The 13,343-nt window shown below is 41.5% G+C and overlaps 1 protein-coding gene across 1 annotated transcript in view; it reads right to left on the reverse strand.

Moving 5' to 3' along the window:
• The window catches only part of GMPR (guanosine monophosphate reductase), a 38,941-nt gene that overhangs the window by 23,006 nt on the left and 2,592 nt on the right, over positions 1-13,343 (reverse strand). The window contains 6 exon segments of the mRNA XM_015854675.2: positions 187-293; positions 2,467-2,548; positions 8,524-8,697; positions 10,097-10,180; positions 11,333-11,401; positions 11,403-11,453. Of these exon segments, the coding sequence (XP_015710161.1) occupies positions 187-293; positions 2,467-2,548; positions 8,524-8,697; positions 10,097-10,180; positions 11,333-11,401; positions 11,403-11,453 (567 nt within the window).

Consider the following 13,343-nt stretch of genomic DNA (forward strand, 5'->3'; position numbering starts at 1 on the left):
CTAAGTCTTTTTAAACATTCAAGCAAGTTGGTTCCTTTAAATCGTCACTACCTAGCAGCCAGTATAGGGGTCAACTGGAAATGACAGAAAGAGAGCCTTTAACATGCAAGGTACTGGACTATTTGATTCTTCCATTCTGCAGCGGTTTGCACAGGGGGAATCTGAGAGCGGATGATATTTACTTACAGAGATGATATGTCCTTTCAGGCCATGTGCTGAGTCTGCACACTCGATAACAGCACTTAGCTGTGGATAGCCTACTCCTGTCTTAATCCGAGTGGTACACACAGAACCTAGACAAGAAAATGAGAGGAAAAAACACAGGCAGTTAGGCTGACAGAAAAGAACCACTGAATCAGAATCTCAATGGATGGAAAAGACCTCCAAGATTGCTCTATTTTAACAGTGGGGAAAAAAAAAAGTCTTTTTTGTTTCTGACTTTATTATTTCTCATGAAGTCTCTATTGTAAATGTTATTCTCACTGATAAAAGGAAGACACAGGAAATTTAGTTTTGAAATGCAATCACACTACTTCATGGCAGCTGTAATAAAGTGACTAACAGCCCCCCCCATTCTTCTCCAGGTCCCCTCTTCCCAGTTTAGGTGTCATCCATAATGCTTCCTGATGAGGGATTTAATGCTTAATGGGAAAGAAATCTGACCAAGGTGCCTGAAGGGAAAAGGGACAAAGGAACCAGAGAGTCTCAACTTCAGTGAGGCTCAGCATCAGCTTTTAACAGCTGAATATTTCCTCCAATAAATATTTCTATTTATCTCTTTTCTATATGCGTTTTAAAAAAAACTAATTGTCAAAGAAAATGTGTGTGTGTGTGTGTGTGTATACATGTATGGTACCTGTGTGACTCTGTGTGTGTGTGTGTGTGTGTGTGTGTCTATATATATAAATATAGATATAGATATAAATAAAGATATAGATAGATAGACATACACACACACACACATATATATGTAAGTGTATATATACTTTTTAAAAGGTATAGGCATTAACATAAAAACTCCAATTACAGTTTGAACATGATAACATGGCTCCAGATCTTCTGGAATACCTCCTCTACTTTTCCAGAGAAATTAAGTGTCAAAATGAGAATTACTTTTTGATGTCTTATCATTTAGGATACAGGCTATAAAGGTCTGCATGATAACAAGAAAACAGATCCTAAACCAAATGCAGTGAAATCTTTTCACTCAACTGCAGTTAATCTCTTTACCCAACTGACATCCAGATACGCTGAAAACTGTCAGTAAAGCAAAAGTTTCCAATGATCTTTCTGATAACAGACGAAGTGTAAACACTCAAAAGTATTTCTGCAAAGTAGGAAAAAGATGATTTTAAGATAATATCCACAGAGAAAGCATATACTTATGTGCTCTGTGCTTTATAAGAAATCACTTCCATTATCCACAAGGTGGACCATTGTCTAGGAGAGACCTCAAAAGGTGTCCCTCTGCAAGACACATCTGTTACCTCTGTCATTGGCTGGTTGACTTGTAAAGTTCTGTACTGGCAGGAATCTGAGGACTACATGTTATGTAGTCTTGTCTATTTCTACTTTGAATCTATAAACCATAGTACTTCTTTTATATCTGTACTTTCACAGATCACAGAATCACAGAATGACCCGGGTTGGAAGGGACCTCAAGGATCAAGTAGTTCCAACCCCCGGCCTGGCAGGGCCACCAAACATACACATTTACTAGATCAGGTTGCCCAGGGCCCCGTCCAACCTGGTCTTGAACACCTCCAAGGACGGGGCATCCACAGCCTCCCTGGGCAGCCTGTTCCAGGGCCTAACCACTCTCCTAGTGAAGAGACTTCCTACTTTCCTGTGACACTGCACCACAACATCTCTATTGTTTACCCTTCAACTATTTTGCAGTATTTACTGTTGTTTGATGGCCTCCCAGAGAAAAACTGCAATCTCTGTTATATCATTTGTTATACTCAATTTACTCACTCAAGGGCCATATCATCTGACAGTATAAAGAACCCACCTGCACTGCACTGGCTGATCACAGCTATACTGTTAGTGGTACTTGCCAGCCAGTTTAAATGTAGCCCCTACACACTGACCCCAGCTGTGGTCTGTGAAAGAAATGGCAAAGTGAAAGAGCACACAAACAAACAGCCAAAGGAGGGAAAGAAAAAAGTGTGACATAAAATACCATTGGTTATATCAACAACTCAGGCAACTCAGTGCTTCCAACTGTAGGTATCCACATTTCCTGGAAACACAGTATCCAAGGTTTTGTAGAACACTACACTAGCCCTCTGCCCGTGTATTTCTTAAATGTACTACAGAGCAAGGGTATTGTTATTTTACTGTCCTAAGTCATCTAGGAATTCTAACAAGCAGACATCTGCAGCATTACACACCAGATCCATATGGAGAACTAAGTCACCCATGTTGCCATAAACCACCCTCATCTGACTGGATTTGACTTACCTGGCCCAATACCCACTTTAATAATGTCTGCTCCGGAAAGAATAAGTTCTTCTACCATCTCTCCTGTCACCACGTTGCCTGCCTGGACAAAAGGAACAATATCACATATAAAGCAATTTTAAGACAAGTGCAGCAAAGACAAGTTGTGGTAATGTAAAGTTCTATCCAGATCTTTTACTTATTGAGCTACGCAGTCAGAAATAACATAGCTCACCGTATTCTTCACTGAACATGCCACTGAAATTAAAGAGATTATACAGGTACAATCTAGACTCTAATTAATTTCATGATTGGTCCAATAAGCTCAGATTTCAAGACAGATATTTCAAAACCAAGTCAGTTTTGCAAATTGTTTACAAGCAAAAACTGTATATAACAAACTTACATGAAACATGATTCAGTTGCCCTCATTACCCACTTACAGCTTATACTGTGAGGGGCAACTCGTTTGTGAAGACTGAATTTAAGACCTAGAGAAAACTTCAGTAACAATTTTTCAGGACTTAGCAAGTGTTTGTAGTAATGCTGATATAAGCAGAGCAGAAAGCAAAACCTAAAACAGTTACTTAATATTTGCTTCATTTCTATTGAAACAAAACATCTGTGGAAGTTAACACATGATCTGCCCAGGAAATGTCAGGCAAGGCCTATTCTCCAGTTATTGCTTTTTGGCTTCTAATTCATCATTTATTTATTTTAATGAATTTTACTCCCCACTTTCATTGACCTGAAACAGCTGGCAAGTCACGATCTGAGACACTTGAAAAAAACAACGATGAATTTAGGCAGCAATTTGTGTATACGACACAGGTCTATTTAACTTTTCTCAAGACAGCATGATATTGATTTAAAAAAAATAGAAATAATAAAAGAGAATCGTTGGGAAACCTGAGAATATATGAGTACAGCATTTCCAGCTAAGTGTTGCTTTCTTTCTTCTCAGTGGCAGTTTGTTATACTAAGCATTGCACAGTCCAAGGTGAGGTGACAGAGCACATGCTGCTTACATTTGGGAAGCAGTCTACTTTGGGAAAGCAGATGATTCTGTAAAGCACATTATGACTCGGTAGAATACTGGATTACATGCGACAGATTTGTCAGGAGGAGCAAACATATTAAAGCCAGTGGCTCAGCAAGATTTAGGATCAAATCTGTATTTACGTTGAACAGCAGTCTTCTTATTAGCAGCGCATGACAGGTTGTCAAGCTGTCTCTTCAGAAATGTTAACCAGACGTTTAATGCAAAATTACTGCTAGAGAATGTTGTAACTGCAGACGCTGATTCAAAATCCTAGCATGGAAAAGCACTTATGTCTCCAACATGTGTTTTTTCTTCCTGAAATGCATGTGAACACATCAGTGTGTTTCAGTATTTCTGAATCTGCAGATCCTCAACAACTTTTATGGAAGATGTGAAGCTCTACATAGCAGACTTCAGCCTACCGATGACAGGCTTGCTTCTCTTTTCAGACCTCTAAGAGGACAAAAGACACTGTCAGAGAGATACAGCTATCTGAATGTGAAAGAACTGTAGTATCACAGCTGAAGAGCAGGGAAAGCTGCTTTCTCACATCCAGCTGACCTTTGCTTCCAATGAGACCAATGCCTGTTTTATGACCGATGCCAGTATGACAGCTGAGTAGAGGTTAAAGGGCTTTGGAAGGCCCACCACCAAGATAAAAACAGATCACTTGAAGTGGGGGGAAAAAAAAGGACAGATAATACGAATGTCAAAAGACTGCAACTAAAGAGATGAATCTCCTTTAAAATTAACTAAGAACATAAAGTAATCAAAGTAATTGGAACTTGTATGAAGAAGTAGTGTGCTTGGGAAAGTGGTCAGAAAACACAATTGGTGGATATATTGTGTTAGCAAAAACAATGCTCAACATACTGACACATTACTCATCTACTGCAGAACTTACTTTCTTGAAAAAGATATACCCTAGTAATCACCTGATCACTAATGTAAATTTGCTACTTCTGTCAGTAAAATAATAGCATCGGTAACAACTGCAAGTCCCTGCAGCTCAGGTTAACCAGAATGCCCTTCAGTGTGGTCAGTTACTAGGAGCTCTGGCAAATTACCCTGGCTGTGTGTCTGGCCTTATGCGCTCAGGATGACATTCAGCTGTACCATCCATCCCTCAGTGTGAGGTTTCAGTGACTGTCACCCTGGCTCATTCCAGCACTACCCATGATGACCAAACTGTGGGTCAAACCTGAGGGAAGTCCTGACCTCACAAAAGTCAAAGGGAGTTTCACTACTGACTTTAGTGGGATCAAGATTTCACCTAACAGGATTATAAAGGCTGCAGCTTCACTGACAGAGATATAAAATTAGTGAACACAGTAGGGTAGTGCCTCTGAATCTCAGTCAGGCATTTGATACTGTGCCTCATAAAAGCCTGCTATAAATATCGACTCACACTGACTAAGACAGGAACACTGCTGCACTGATTGAAAGCTGCTGACAAATGGCAATGGATCAAGCTGGGGAGAAAAGTCTGTGACAACAGTTCTCAAACTTTCTTCTTGTATCCTAGAGGAAAATGCACAGTCTGTGCTTCCACGCTCTCAGAACACTGCCAAAGGACACTTCCCACCCACCAAAGTAAGGAGTGCTTTACAGGAGGAGGATAGAGAGATGATGCCCTTTACTAGGCTGACCCACATCAGGTGGGTGTTTGTGCTCAATGTAGTGGCTAATCCAAAACAGCAGTCTTAGTAGTATCACTACCTTTGACCTGGGATTCCAGCTGGTCTCAGCTCTGGGACTCCAGCCCATATGGAAACACCATAACTAGACTGACTCTGCTGCCTGTTGCGGAGAGAAACTGGGAAGCATCTACACAGATTCTTCCAACTGATCTCCGAGGCTACTGAGGCCATGAGAAGTGCTGTCACTGACTCCAGAAGGAACATTGGTTTCTGGCCCCTTCTGCTTCCCTTTGCTTCTAGTTTTGCAGTTCTGATTGCCTTCTTCTCTTGGCCCACACCTTGTGGGGGCTCCTCCTTCTGCAAGCGTGAACCTACCTCAGCCTTTTCCTCTCTGCTCCCTTTCACCATGGATTTTTCTGTATAACAGACAAAACTACACAATGGAAAAAAATCAGAATAAAATGGAAAGCTTGCTGGCACTGATATTTTAGCTTGCTAAAGAGGCCTCCAGTAAAATGGAAGAAACTTAACACAAATAATTACACTAATACATATCAACTACACTAACTGCTATAGAGGTTCTGTCCCTCCATCATTAATGTCAACTGAAATTTAGACATCAATGTGAGGCATGACCCAAAAACATGATGCTGTTACAGCTTAATACCCCACTGAACTATTACTCTTGATTCAGAGAAGTAGAGACAAATCCACATGGCTCTCAGGAGCTCTGCTTCTTCCTCCATCCTCAATCTAATCTAATCTAATTCAAGGCAATTCATGCAATCCTTTTTTGCCCCCACCTGTGTTTCCTACTTTTTGTCTTTTGTGGATAAACTGATATTTGTAATTCAGTATATAAAAGGCAAGAGTGAAAAGACTCAGGGCAGGAAAAAAAAAATAAGGTAATGTAATTGTAAAAGCAAGTATTTAGAAAAGGAAAAAACATGCTCTTGAAAAGCACTTACGCAAGACACATCCTTCATCTACACTGGAGTATTGGCCCCAGAGAGTACTATGTTAATCACAGTTGCCTTGCACATCACATTTCAGCCTCAGAGCTGAACCCATTACACGGCCCCTGGGAGCACACACTCCCTGAGACCTGGGGTTGGATTATTGTTTTGTACTGCACTGCAGCTGACTGTGGAATGAACGGTCATGCTGAGGAAAGCAAACAAGGCAGCCTGCAAGGTCCTGGAGATCACTTTCAGCTAGGAGAAAGCTCCTTTATTTTTTATATCTTGTATTTAACTGCTAACTCTTTTGTTTGAAAGCCACAACAGCAAAGAGCATACTGCAGGCACAGCACAACATCAAAGCAGCCAGAGAACAGGCAGCAGCAGGACACGCCTTCCAAAGTACCATGAAAACAGTCTAGATGAGTATTGCAGCCAGGAACAGCTTCAGAAGGCCATTTTTGTGCAGACTGCAAAGTAAACTCATTCACAAATGGGGCATAAGTTTGTCTTCTGAGCCAAATGGAAGACTTTTGGACACTGCACAGACTCTGAAAGCCTTGGAAAACAGAAGGTTTTTGACCACTCCAAGTCTGTTAGCATGTTTTTAAAAATGAAAGTTTAACCCTGTTGTAGGAGATGAAAAACACGATCCTTATTAAGCCACAATCAGAGAGAGAAGCCACAGTTGGAGAAGGTAAATGAACAAGTCAGGGCCTGTATATGTTTTTAAATAGGTCGCACTCTGAGGTCAAGACTTATAGGAAGAAAAAAAGGCGCAGAAGCAAAGGAACTAAGAAGTTGAACAGATGTGGAAGATGAATGAGACCTGGCATAAGGAGCTTGAACTCGATATCTGGGCTTTACATGTAATTTTGGCACTTACACCAGAGCCTTCTGGTCAATTCATCTCAGCTGAGCTCCCTCCTCAGCCAGCAAAGTCAACAGCCTGAAGATTCCACCTGGAGGTGGAAGAGGGGATAACAATTTTCTCACTGGAACTGACAGGGAAGAGGTTTGAATTTGTTTGTTTTTGTTTTCAATTGTTTAAACTCCCTCCCCACAAAACTTCATGCCAAAGAAACTAGAGCAATAACAGCCCTAGTGTTACTAATTCCAAAGCAAGGAAACAGTTCCTTCCCTCACTATTGTATGAAGCAGCCAGCTCTAAAACCATGCAACTATCACACTTCGAACTTAAAAAGGTTTCCTCAAAGTCATAAGAAACAGTGACACACCAAAAAGCTTCCCATGTCTGCTGGGATGTGATGAAGGATGCCTGTTTATTAGCTTGTGGTAACCTAGAACCTCGCCACACATTTCAGATCACCTCAATCTTCCAGGGCTGCCATCATTCAGCAGGTAAGAATGCCGCCTTCTACTGACACTGGAGGAAAGAATGTAGTCTTCTGTGAGCTGCTTGAACATGTAGTTTCCTAGTGAACCAAGTCAAACTGTGCACTTATGATCACTTTTACTCCACGATTATTTTATGCACAAACTGTTATGCTCGGCACAAACAAGTGGGAAAGCGTTGCCTAAGTACATAACTTTTTGTGGCAGTGATGTGAAGAAAGTTTAGTAGTCTCATTAAGAATCTGCTGCTTGAGAATTTCTGCTGTTTGCATGAAAACAAATTCAGACTCATTCCATCAAAAGCCCTGAGAACCAAGTTGATGTATGGCTTCGCTGCAAGTATTAGTATCGCTGATGCACACACAGAATCACAGAATGACCCGGGTTGGAAGGGACCTCAAGGATCATGTAGTTCCAACCCCCCTGCCTGGCAGGGCCACCAAACATACACATTAACTAGATCAGGTTGCCCAGGGCCCCGTCCAACCTGGTCTTGAACCCTCCAAGGACGGGGCATCCACAACCTCCCTGGGCAGCCTGTTCCAGGGCCTAACCACTCTCCTAGTGAAGAACTTCCCCCTACACATCCAACCTAAATCTTCCCTCTCCCCTAGATGACTAGGTCTTTTCCAACCTTGATAATTCTGTGATTTCTGTAAATATTTTAACATTAGAGGTTGCATTTGGTATAGGAAGGAGGATGTGAGTAGTAGAAAAACTGGATCCACCCAGCCTGAAATGTCAGCATCACACTGCTATATCAGAGCACACATTGAACAGATATTTTCAGCAATGGAAGACTGACAATGCCAACATGTTATTAAACCATCATCATTTGGCACAGAGTCAACACCTTGCTGAACTGAGAGATGAACGGAGCTGCCCTCTGTATTCTCAGAAGAGTATCTGTCCACATGCATTTGTCTGGAAAGCAAGATGTTTCAGACAGGCTTCTTTTTCTCTCTCTTTTTATTTTTTTCCTCCAATGAGGACACAAATTGGTGGAGCTATACAGGGCACTCAAACTCCAGGTCCTATTCACAGACAGAATTCACATGACACATCCTTTCTACAGACTTACCATAATGGTGTGATTTGGGAACAGGGCACGGACAGACTTCACAAATGTCACAAAATGTTCTGAATAGCCATTTGCCACATCCAAGCAGATGTATCTGATAGGTGGGATGGCCTCTAGAATGCTTGTTAACTTCTCCAAATCAGCTTTTCCACTACCTGAGCTTGCTGCTACATGCTAGAAAGACAGAGGGAGAACAAAACAGAGCAGTTAATTTGTAAAAATTGCAGTAAATACTCCTTGTACATCTTTTGCATATGTTTCAGGGGGTCTTCAAGGGAAAGCTGGTTAAAGTCATGCTATATAATATTGAATAAATGCCTTCCTGGCAATACCAGGAAGGCTCCCTCTGTTTTGCTTACAGTATCTTAAACAAAGCAAGGTTACTGTTTTATGAGCACTTCATTCCCAAGTGGCTTATCATAGTCAAATACAATCACCTGAGATGCTCAGCTATATTTAGATTAACACAGACACAGAGGCTCCAACTTGGTGCATGCCCAGGGAAACGGTGGCAAAACTTGGAGTAGTGTCATAGAGAAGGATTTGGATTTAAATTCATAAACCCTTCCCTGATCTACAGAATCACACAACAGTTCAGTTTGTAAGGGACTTCTGGTGACTGTCGTCAAACCCCCTCACTGAAGCCAGGTCCTCCTTTGTCTTTGTAAGAGTTCTTTCCACCAAACAAGTAGTTTCTACAGCTGTTGGCCCAAAGAAACTCTGCAGTGACCTGAGGTCACAGAGCAAGTCAAAATTTAATCACTAGAAGAGCCTGCTCTGGTGATATTAGGAACCACAAAGAGCTATTTAAGTGCCAATGTGTCTAGGCACAGCATATTCCTAGGTCACTTTCTATCCTATGGTGGCATATAAGGAATCTTGATGAACCTAAGTGATAGACTGGCTTTCAGACAATTCTGTAATCAATAGTCTATACAGCATAATTATAAGGTAGGGATACAAAACAACTAAGCAGTACTCTTTTCTATACAGGTCACGCTTCAAAACTGTGCCAAACTCTAAGGAGTACTGGGGATAATTAGACCCGCTCTTCTACTGGTGCAAGAGGTAAATGGAAGACACACACACACAATGACAACTTTCAAAACTCATCCCTACTTGAGTCCAGCACCCAGGCTCTGTATCCACATGCATACCTGACAGCAAAGACTCTGCCTAGCACTAGGACATGCACGGTCAGTTCACTATTAGGTTAATTCAGTTGTGAACTTGGGCTTCTCCTTTCCCAACACTACAGTGCTCCCCACCAGGAACAAAAGCCAGCAACAAGACCAACTCCTATTCCTTCTTGTTTGCTCAGGGTAGTTCTCCATTTCCCTTCTGCAAATACATATTCTTTGCTTTTGCATCTTAACATAAGCACTTTCAAAACAGACTCAAAGAGCTATTCTTTTCTAAACCAGGACAAGCCACTTCCCTAGATGTGTTAAAGAAGAGCAAATATCTTCATTCCTCAAAACCTCACTTCACAACAGTATTCCCAAGAGACCTCAAGGTATGCAAGTTCAGAACAAAGCAATAAACCATAATAATTTACAGTATGAAAATGTACCTCAAGGCATTCTGGGTGATTGGCAGCAAACAGTTTCCATTCTTCCAGAGAATAATGCTTGTGAATTGCAGTGAACATTGCATGCTAGCAAAAATAAGAGAACTTATATTAATGTCCAAGTTCACTCATCTTTCCCTCAGCTGTGGAATAACAAACAGGATATCACAAATTCCCATTTTAAGTATAGACTCATCTTGCTTGAAAGAATAACAATGAATAACAGTGAATAAGCAACCAGGCAACTCCAGATGGCTCTCCAAAGGTAGCTTAGCAATACGTGAAACAACTTCTCAGGATTCAGGTTTTCTGACATTTAATAAGGTTATGGTCAATATTTTGTTTGTGCTTATGCACTGTAAGAGATTAAGGTGAGACTTGAGGCCGAAGGCTAATTAACTAAAGACTCCCTGACTGCCGCAGCTTTATTCAGTAACCCACTCTTTCAAAAACCTTTTTTTTTTAGCTAACAGGTTTTTTTTTCTGCAATGGAACACATATACACAACAGAAACTAAGCTGTAGAGGTCCCCCACCTGAAGCTGAGCTACATCCAGTAAACATTCACAGAATCACAGAATGATCCAGGTTGGAAGGGACCATCAAGGATCATATGTAGTTCCAGCCCCCCTGCCTGGCAGGGCCACCAAACATACGCCTTTACTAGATCAGTTGCCCAGGGCCCTGTCCAACCTGGTCTTGAACACCTCCAAGGACGGGGCATTCCACAACCTCCCTGGGCAGCCTGTTCCAGGGCCTAACCACCCTCCTAGTGAAGAACTTCCCCCTAACAATCCAAACTAAATCTTCCCTCTTTTAACTAAAGAACCATTTCCCTGTGTCCTGCATTGTCAGCCCTTTCGAAGAGTTTACTCCCCTCCTGGGTGTAGGTTCCCTTCAGGTATTGAACGCTGCTATGAGGTCACCCCGCAACCTTCTCTTCTCCAGGCTGAACGAGCCCAACTCCTCAGCCTGTCCTCATAGGGAAGGTGCTCCAGCCCTCTGATCATCTTTGTGGCCCTCCTACATTCCCACTAACATTCTTAATCTGGGTCTCTCACTCCATGCAACAGTGATGCCATAAAAGTAAATCTGCTTTTGAAGCAAGACCACACCTTATTGCTCTTCATTTTATAACTCCTCGGCCCCATTCTCACTCAAAGCTAAAAAATTAACAAGGACTGTTTACCCTTACTCACCAGGTTCCCAAACTGTTATAGAAATGAGAACCAAGACTTACTTTAGCCATAACAACAGCCATTTCAAATGTCCCCACGGTGTCCATGTTTGCCACTATGATGGGAATTCCCCGTGTACGTCTGCTTGGAGTTGCGGAAGGTGAAAAGTGCGCGTGAGGTAACCTGCAACAAACAAGCACAGCTTTCTTTTCAGTAACTGATTGAAATCCTAATGACTTTTGTGATGGATTTCACTGACAGCAAGTTTTGAATAATGCTTCTTAATTTTTCCTCAGATTTTCTCCTTTCATTCAGCTATTGCCTCACTTAATTTCATTTATTAATTACAACCTCTGCTTTCCAAACAACAAGGAAAATACAGATATGAAGTAATATTTGCTGTGTTAGAGAGCTCTTGTGGAAGAAAAAGAGGGTTGATATTTCAAAGAACAACAACAAGCTCAATGCAGATGCATTTGGAAGAGACAGATAGGGAAAGAAAAGACAGTGACAACTGTGAATGATTTTATATAGAAGTAGCCTCAGCTGTTTGTGTGGCTGCCTGAGAAACCAGGGATGAAATCCTAACTCCACAGAACTAAGAGCTAGAATCTCCCCCGACTCCAGGGCACAAACAGCTTTGTCCTGTTCTTTAATGTTAGTGACAATATAATAATTCAAAACCAAGTTCACTCTTTGTTAGGGGGAAGTTCTTCACTAGGAGAGTGGTTAGGCCCTGGAACAGGCTGCCCAGGGAGGTTGTGGATGCCCCGTCCTTGGAGGTGTTCAAGCCAGGTTGGACGGGGCCCTGGGCAACCTGATCTAGTAAATGTTGTGTTTGGTGGCCCTGCCAGGCAGGGGGGTTGGAACTACATGATCCTTGAGGTCCCTTCCAACCCGGGTCATTCTGTGATTCTGTGATGAGCAATCATACCTTTAGATAACTAAGATATACCTAAAGATAACTAAGAAATGCTCAACAGTAAGATATTAATTTAGTTTTTGAGATGACGCAGTGAAAAATGAAGGCTCTTTCATAGTTTTCATTATTCCTCACTTCCTTAATCCAGGGACAGACAGTGACCTGGCTTTCACTATCAGAGTGGCCTGGTTCCCCACCCATCTGTGCTGACATAACATTCTTCTATCAATTTATGCTGCAGTTAACAAGGGGAGATAGTACAAGGAAGACATCTAGTGTATTTCATTCACTTTTAATGTAATGATTAACTAGAAACCAGGTAAAAAAAAAGAAAAAGAAAGGTATGACACAAATAGTTCTGCAGAGACATTGGTACCAGACCTACAACCTTACACAAATACAGAGGAAAAGTCTCTTTCAAATGAACTTAAGATAAGTAAACGTAAGAAAGTCTGAGTCAAGATGCAAAGCTAGACAGGAAACACGAGGCCATTAATGTCAGTGATTTGCACTTTCATCTACTGTAACTTTTAACACATCACTTCCTTTAGCCAACAAGTTAGAGGGATCTCATGCAATTGTTCACTCGGCTGATAATACTGTAACAACAGCATTTGTGTAGGATAATTGCAGGGCCTTCACTAATGAGGCTTTTTGTAGTACAAGACAAGGAGAAATGCTGCAGGGGGCTGCAGACATTTATGTGGTGTTCTAGATCTCCAACGGCCAACACCAGATGTTTGGGAAGGAAACATCAAAATCAAGGCAAGTTTTAAAAGATTCCTTCCTTAGTCTACCTTCCCAGGTCCTAAGAAGACACTGTTTAGACACCTTTGAAGTCAAAAACCCTCTCCAAACCCCTGAGCTAAATAGCCACTCATAGACAAAAAACTTGCCCAGTATTTTATTGAAAACATTCACATCTTTAGTCTCTCTGGTATTCTATAGCAATAAATTCCAAAGCTCATTTATACATTACATAAAAAGCACGACCTTTACCTCCTAACTCCATTCAGTGCTTCCTGCATCTTGTTTTGTGAGAGGCAACCAGCAACCACTTATCAGTTTCACCTTTTTTATCCCACTCCTCACTTCTTGGAATTCTAGCATATCCACCACGGTTGTTTCTTCTCCATACTGGATAGTCCTAA

Source organism: Coturnix japonica, chromosome 2, assembly GCF_001577835.2.
Source record: "Coturnix japonica isolate 7356 chromosome 2, Coturnix japonica 2.1, whole genome shotgun sequence".
NCBI classification, from domain to species: Eukaryota; Metazoa; Chordata; class Aves; order Galliformes; family Phasianidae; genus Coturnix; species Coturnix japonica.